At 36.1% G+C, this 8641-nt stretch overlaps 1 protein-coding gene across 1 annotated transcript in view; it reads right to left on the reverse strand.

Moving 5' to 3' along the window:
* LOC106965183 (voltage-dependent T-type calcium channel subunit alpha-1I) overlaps nucleotides 1-8641 on the reverse strand; it is a 105436-nt gene that overhangs the window by 44593 nt on the left and 52202 nt on the right. The window contains exons 16-17 of the mRNA XM_015061112.1: nucleotides 6470-6593; nucleotides 5173-5241 (exon numbers count right to left, since the gene is read on the reverse strand). Of these exons, the coding sequence (XP_014916598.1) occupies nucleotides 5173-5241; nucleotides 6470-6593 (193 nt within the window). The remainder of the gene's footprint in view (nucleotides 1-5172; nucleotides 5242-6469; nucleotides 6594-8641) is intronic.

Consider the following 8641-nt stretch of genomic DNA (forward strand, 5'->3'; position numbering starts at 1 on the left):
GAAAAAAAGAGATTTATTTTGTTAAATTTTAAATTAGCTGTAATCTATTTTTTTTTTTTTTTTTTTTTTTTTGAAAGCTCAGTTAAATTTAAGCCATTTTTTTCTGCCAAGAGGACACTATTCAGCTTTTGTTTACAAAATCTGCTTAAAAAGGGACAGCATAATGTGTTTTCCAGTCACAGTGTCATTTTATAGCACATTCAAGTAACTGTGACAACCTTCAGTTGTTATAAAAATGCTGTTAATAATTTAATGCCTTGAAATTGGGCCTCTGTCTCTTTAAGAAAATCTTACACTTTCTTAAACTCTGCTGTCAGGAAGTCATCGCAACATGGCTCCTCTACTAACTCTTTAGCAACATAACAGTGTTTCAGTGAGAAGTAGCTCCTACAATGAGGTCAGCAGATGAAGTTCCAACAGGTGTTTGCTAATTGCTGCTGGCTAGTCTGAAGGAGCTGAGTGGGGAAGTCGAGAGGGCGGACTGCTGCACTGTTCTATAACATACTATAATAACATTATAACATGATGATGTAAGACTCAAAAAAGTTGATTTTACATAAGACTGCCCCTTTGATCAACTTCCTTGATACTCACAGGCAAAAATAACAAAAATGTGGCTAAACTGCTGGCTTCTGCATATTATTTTATTGCTCTGATTTAATATAACAAACTCTTGCTCCAGCAGGGATTGAAAAAACAACATTGCAGTGCAAATTCTTCAGAAATAGAAAGATGCTACACTGAGGAAAGTGTGAGACAGCTATCAGTCAGTGAATTGAAAGGCAGAAGTCAGGTATGGTGAAGAAAGGTATAGAAAAAAAGTCAAAGATGGAGTGAAAGGAATGGTAGATCCAAGACCAAAAATAGGAGATGTCATCAGAAACATGTGGAATGCAACTTTTTCTGGGGGGTTTTTGTAGCATTTTTATGTCCCAACAAAAATCTCAGTGGAATAGAATGAAAAAGAGAAGTAACAAATGTAAATCTTTTATAAAAACTAAATAATGTTAATATGTTAATATAATTATAAGTATATTATATGTATCAAGTGATGTGGAAATAAATCAGAAGCATTTCATTTGCATATGACCATAATTGCATCATTGTGTTTGTTATTGTTTTATAATATAATATATTTCACACCACAGTTATAACAGTTTTGGGTTTTTTATTTTATTTTAGTTTCATTTCACTGTGACTTTTTGTCTAATTCAATTAATCTTAACTAGTTTTTAGAGTGTGTTTGCTAGTTTTCATTACTTATTAGTTAAATATTGTTTAGCTTTAGTTTTTATTGGTTATAGTGATTTTAGTTTTTTCATACTTTGACCTTTTTGAATTCAGCAACTAAATATTAACCAGAGTGTTGTATCGTGATTATGGATACATCTATTAGGTAATGAACACTCAACTGAAGATACCATTTTCAAAAAAAAAAAAATCTATTATTGTTGAACAACTCAGCTTTTGCCATTTTGCGGACTAGCGTAGCGTAGCCACCAGGAGGAGCATGGAGTGTCAGAAGCTGATGTAAACTGATTGCATGGATGAAAAAAAATCTATTTTACATCAGTTCAAGAGGCTGATATATAGATTCATAAATATGAAAACAAAAGATATGTCTACAATTCCAGTATGTCTTAGTTAGTTTTATAAATGCACAATTTAGTTCCAGTTAGATACAGTTTCACCCCATTAGTTACAGTTTTTACTTATTCTAGTAAATGAAAATGTTTTCTCAATTTCAGTTTTTATTATGTTGTTGGCTTTAACAAAATCAACACCAGGCCTGAGTTGCATTTACCATAAAATTAGACAAACTTGTGAAAAAACTTGCACCACCATGTCATGTGCAGCAACAAAAGCCTTGAGAGAGAAGCTTCCTTATCATCCAGATAATAGAGCTTAGGATTCAACAAGATGGGTCTTGTTAAGGACCCAACAAAGTATTCTAAAAAATGTCATCCAAAACAAAAAATACATCTTTCCACACTGATCCAACCTGCACAGCGGTGCGTCCAAACCACATCCCATAAATCAGGTTTCTAGTAGGGTTTTGACAGCGTACATATGGAGTTATAACATGTCTGTTCTGTTATTAATAGCAGCCTGGTTACACTGAGGCTCCACGGCTACTATTGGACTGACTCAGGATATAAATAAAGCAGATTAAACATCACCCCGATAACACATGATTCATTGGACGTCTGGCACTTCAATGCCAACAGCGACAAAGGTTACCCAGCGCTTTTCTTACGCTGTCAGCGGTGTGACAAGCAGAGTGTGTCACAATAAATTCACTTTTAAATTGCAGTCAAACTCCATTTACAGTCTGATATTTCAGTCATCCCTGCTATTATTGGACTTCCTCTTTAAGTGTTTTTTCAGGTTAAAATGGGATTACCTATGTCTGCGATGCTAAACGGTGAAATTATTCTACTGGACTGATGAGAACGGCGTATAATTTTACAGATTGCCTATTGATATTTCAGAGGTGGTTGGAATATAAAGCAAACTTTAAATCATAAGTACCATCAACATACACACCCTACATAGAGCCAACACCACCATCATCTGCCACCCTACAAGAACAATCAGCTTTTGACAATGGACGGATGGATAGCTCAAGCTGAAACTGGAGATTTTCTCACTATTACGACGAGTTTATTCATTTTAACCTGTTGTGGCTGAACTGAATTTAAAACTAGTACTTGTTAAGGGTGGACTGGAAACGAAGTTTCTGAAGAGCTCTTTGGGAAATGGATGCAAATTGTGTTCAGCGTGTCCGACTCAGTGACTGTGGCACGGCTGAAAAGCAAGACACCGGCCGTCTTTTTGATCTAATTTCTTTCAGCCTAATTTATTCAGCTTTTAAGAAAATCTAATGATGCAGATCTGAAGGAAACCCAGACACGATATGGCATTTATCAGAAATCACAGCCTCAGACGGCCCTGGAACTCAAAGAAATAGTTGGAGGGAAGATGAAGTTACTCATGATGCGTTTAAATGGAGTCTAATGGCCGACATCAACAATCTAAAAGGCTAAAGATGCTAAGATAGTTTCATTTGCTTTAGTGAGGAAGGCTCTTGATGTGAGAAAAATGTATATCTTGGAATTTTAATAAATAGTCACTAGAAACAGGGAATGTAGAAAACCAATATTCTCAAAAGAAGAAGAAGAGAGAGACACTTTGTCGCACTGCTAGCGAAATTCTACTCCGTTATCATCTCTCTTCACATCTCCATCTGTTACCAGTCACCACAATAATTATTTATTTTTCCTGGTTTAACTTTTTTTTTCTTAGACCAAGCCACTAAGTGAGCAGCTGCTGACTTTAACTCTACATACTTAGATTTTCTTTGCGATTCTGGATTGTTTTCTCGATCTTCTAATCAGGTGTCGCACTAAACCTGGTTATGCTGGAGGGTTTTTGATGTGATATGGAAGTCATTTCTTTGCACTGTCACCACCTGCTTGGCCCACCAGAGGGACTGCTGGGAAATTAGTAATTTAATGCTACCGACTGGGCTTCTTTACACATAGTAATTGTCATAGTAAATGAAATTTGTCTGTCTTGTATTAAAGCTTTTCATTTTGTGTCATTGTGTCAGTGTGATTTTAATGTTTTGTGCATTTCTGTATAATCCATGGGATTGGACCAGTTTTCTGAGTTGGTGCTTTAAGACAAAACTAAATGAATTAAACTGAATCTGAAAAAGGTCACGAGTTAGACGAATGGCACAGCAATATATAGGTACGACGCAAGAAAAGTAGTAGAAAGACACTCGAAACCAGATCTGAGAGTGCAAATGGAGCAGCAAATTGAAGGATACTAATGGAGCTACTTTGATTAAATTACAAATTGGGAAAATAAAGAAAGGGGAAGTTATAAGAAAGGGATACAAGACTGCAGCTCCATCCAGCAGTACCAGTGAACCATACACTGTCACAATCTAAGTAACAATCTGCTACACATGCCTTCATTATCCATAACCATAGAAAAATCATTGTCGGATTTCTACTGGTGCAGAGAATGCCCAAAGACTCAAAGATCTTAATAATGGATGGTTTAATGTCTTCTACAAGGTAAGAAGGATAAAGCAGAAATCATGTGTGTTTTTGATGGGAGGTTCATGAGCGGCTGAAGGCCAGCTGAAGAATGAAAGTCTTCTAATTAAATTCATTATCTGGCTGCCCATCAGTAATGATTCAAGTGCAACTGATTAAAACACCAAGGTGGAGAGTTATCAGTAAAACCAACAGGAGGAGCTAAATAGGAAACCAGAGGGTAAAAAATTAAGGAAGAAAGGGATGGGTGGATGGGTAGATGGCAGAAAATAAAAGAGATGATACAGTAAAAGAATGGCCTGAAGATACAAGATCCAGAACAAAACCAAAAAGGTAACACTAGATAAGCTTCCAATGTGTGAGTATTTGTCTATATTTAGCCAATGTGGAAAAAACACAATTTTGCAACTGCGGTGTTTCTATGAAATTAAAATCACATGTGAATAAGTCTGTTCATGCGGTAAGTCAATAAAAGTCATGGCAGCGACAGATGTGAACAGTTACATGAGATATTTTCATAACTCAATCCCTAACAAGCCCCTTATACTGGGGAGCGGCTACGTATGTAGCGTTTTGGGGAAATTGTAGTCGGCCATTTTGCAGAAAAGCTGTGGATTCAAAATTTTAGATTGACACACAACTTTTTGTGAACTGGGTGATGTTGTGAGAGCTCTGGTGGAGCCAGCTGTAGATTGTCTAAAAAAACAAAAACAAAACAAAAAACCATCATCCTTCTTCCTGTTGGTTTCTTCTTTGTTGTTTTTGCCAGCAGTAACTTGCAGTCGTTGATCATGTTACTCGTGTAATAAAAAGTGTTTCAATTGCAGTTTCACAAAATACACAACAAAAACCTTTCACTGGAAAACATGAGTTTTATCAAAATTATGTTTTCATTAAGCAAATGTATTTTCATAATTTCAATTCCAGCAATTCTATATTTAAAAGAAACACAACTATTGTTATTTAAGACAAAAGGAAAAGTCTAATGCAGCTAAGATAATGTGTTAAGAAAGAAATTACTAAAATGACAGCAAAACAGGCAGAACTACAGCAAAAAAAAAAAGAAAAACAAAATAAGACAAAAGAGTTGGAAGCGTTTTACCTTGACTGTCATCTCTGCGACAAAGATGGCCGTAAAGATGTAGTTTGAAAGGGTGAGTAACAGTCTTTCCTACAGTGCAAATAGACAATAGAAATAGTTTGATGGATATAGAAAAAAAAGGAAAAATTATTTTTATTTTAATTGTTTGATACAGTTTAATAATTGTTTGACCCACCTAAAAGGTTCAAAGCAAAAATATATTCAAAACACACCGTAAATGTTAATCCTCTGCTGTGCTCTGAAGCCTCACTGACAGGAGTTGTCAGATAACAGCGATTTGGATCTTAAACTTGCCAGAAGTGTTCAGATTCAATTTAATTGCATACTTGCTTGAAATAACTGCTTAGCATCACATCAAAAATACACCGAGATGTCAGAAAATAATGAACTGTTGAAAAATGTAGGATTGTTCATGAATTAGATTCTTGTTTATATTAATAAGGTCAATTAAACTGGATTACGTCAGGATCAGGGGCGAAAACACGATTCAAGTCAAGGGCTGAAATCAATGGTTATTAAAAAATACTGCAATAAAAGCATAAATAGTCCATGCTTTGGATTGTTAAATGGTTGAAACAATAATTTTGTCTTTTCTAGAGTCATTTTATGTACAAGTCAATAGTTGGGTTTACTTTCCTTCTTCACAACAGCAATTCCAATTTTTACTATTGAAACTTTTACTAAGTTTGAACTTCAAAATCACTTGTATTTTAAAAAATTTAAAATACAAGTAGCTATTTGTAGCTAGAAGATACTGTAGCTAGCAGCTTCTGTTGCTAACAGCTACTGTAGCTAGTAGCTTCTGTTGCTAACAGCTACTGTAGCTAGAAGCTTCTGTTGTAGCTAATGTATCTAGTGGCTACTGTAGTAGCCATTTAAAAGCTCTTAAAATAGAAGTGATTTTAAAGTTCAATCAAACATATCAATAGTAATGCTATTTTGTAGACTGACAGACTACCCGACTTTCCTTCTAAATCTGTGCACAGCTAGTTAGAGCACAAACTAGCAGGCTAGCTAGTTTTATTAGCTAGTTTAGCTACCTAATTTGTGCACTAGCCATGCTAGTTTGTGAAGAGCGAGTTAACAGCTAGTGTTTGCTTAAAGAGTCAAACAGTTCAGCACTTAAAGAGTTAATTTTAAGGAGTGCATTTTGTCTTTATCAGATTGGTATTAACGCTTAACTCAATCTGTTGTTCAGCTCTGAAAGAGTCAATAAAATCTGACACTGCATATTTAACACTGCAAAGTTTGCTGTGTGTAGAGAATAATAAGTAACGCTGACAATTATTGTTCTTACCAGGCTTCCTTGAAGTATCTTGGGCCTCTCCAGAGCCACTGTGATGCAGTTGAGGAAGATAAAGACCAGGACCACGTAATCAAAGAGCTTATGAGCAATGATGGACTGACAGAGAAGCCTGAATCTGAGAGGAAAGGGATAAAATAAGAATATTAGAGCTTCACATAGATTTTCAAAAATACTTTTCAAATTCCAAATTCCAACACATGATTATGTTTCAGTATAAATATTTCCAAAACATCTTATCATGATATTTTGTATTATATGTTCTGTACTCATGTTTCAGATGATGTGCTATTGTTTAGTCTTTTGTTGTTGACGTTCTCACCATTGTCAGAAAGTTTTATTTTGAAAAGTAAGATTTCTCTACTGTTTACTTCCCGTTTTCTCCATCTTTGGGTCACTCATATTGTGTTCTGTTTTCTGTGTGTGTGTAGTTTCTGTTCAAACTTTCAGTCCATTACATCAGCAGTCTGTAACTCCAGTCCTGAATTACCTCCTTGGCATTGTCAGCAGTTTTCAGAAAAGCCTGGTTATCGCCTATTTATTTGATTCAGGAGTGTTGGAGCAAGGTTGCAAACAAAAGTTGCAGAACAGTGGCACTCAGACAACTGGAGTTGCTGACCCCTGCATTGGATTTTTGCTCTCAGATTTCTAACTCAGCACCACTATTCAGTCTCTTGTCTGTGCCTCGTCACAACAATCGGCTCTCCTGGTGTTCTTGGTCTTTTGTTATGTCATGTTCCAACTTCCAGTTCTAGTTTTACTAAAAGTCTATCATTAAATCTCTTCATTTTGGATCTATTCTGCTTCTTGCCTGCGTTTTACATTGAAAACACACGGCCAAACGGACACCTAGGAGGCCTTCATGGAGTAGTTTAGATTAAGTTACACACACAAGAATGATTATTCCAATTAGGAGACTTTCAAAGTTGACCACATTGGGTTTTTATAAGAAATATAGGAATGCTGTAGGTTAAATACCAGTAAAACTTTTCAAATTATATTTGTAGAAAAACAAAGAAAAAAATTTACTTCTTAATTATGTAGTTTTGTTCGACTTTATCCATTTCATAGTTCTTAAACAGTAATTATCTTAGTTGTTTTTTTTTTTCTTCAGAATCCATGAACAGCTCAAGAGTATAGGAAATTACCAAGCATCTGTCCAATTACTGTACAAAGTATTGCTTTGGCAAGCTTGGCTTCATTTTATTTCGAGCAATTAATTTGATCTTTTGGGTAAAAAAATACATAAATTAGTAAATAAAATAAAAAGCTAAAGTTTTTGAAAGGAAGGGAAATTCTTAAGAGAATAAAAACATAAAACAAAGCACTGCACTCAGAGTTGTGCTTCTCCCTTTCTAGAAAATTAGACACGGGTCGTGCCCACACTAAGTATAAGCCGAGAACTATATTAACTCCATGCACCACCAGAAAGCCATGAGGTGCTGTTTTGTCGACATAAAGACCAAACGACTTGAGGAACCTCTATACCTGCTGCTGTGCTTTGGCTGAAGAAATCAATTAGCTAATCTGGCTGCCTTTCCTGCAGACCAGGAATGAGGCTACCCCGTCCCCAACGGCACTGACAACAACCTCACAACCCACCTGGGTGGCTCATTCCTCCGTTAGGATGGATTCACACCAGCCCCGTTTAGTCTGTTTAACCAAACTTTAGCAGGTTTGCCTGGGAAGTCCGGTTTGCTTGGCGAGGCGTAGCAGAACTCTGATTCGGACTAAAAAAGCGAACTGCGGTCCGCCTACAAGCCTCGGTCTCGGTTCGGCTGAAGTGAACTCCTCTTCTTTTTTTATGGCAGTTGGAAAGCAACATATTAATGTGCATTACCCCCATCTACTGGAGTAGAGTGTGGACCGGGATGCTAAATGTATATTACCCCCAGCCCAAAACAAACAAACAAAACAAAACATAAACAAACAAAAAAAAAACCCAGAAGTGAACGAGTTTTGAATGGATAGGTAGATGAAAAAGGACCGGAAACCTCTCCAAAAACAGGACGTGAACTATAGCGCAAGGCATTATGGGTAAATACAACCAAAGCAAATTTGTGAGTCTAATGCTAAAGGGAGAAATGGCTCGTGGTGTTTTGTCAAAAATAAAAAAATAAAATCCTACACAGCAAATTTGGAAGTGTTCCATCAACTCCTACAGAG

This window comes from Poecilia latipinna, unplaced genomic scaffold (genome assembly GCF_001443285.1).
Source record: "Poecilia latipinna isolate Pla-1442-1.1 unplaced genomic scaffold, P_latipinna-1.0 Scaffold1778, whole genome shotgun sequence".
Classification (NCBI taxonomy): domain Eukaryota; kingdom Metazoa; phylum Chordata; class Actinopteri; order Cyprinodontiformes; family Poeciliidae; genus Poecilia; species Poecilia latipinna.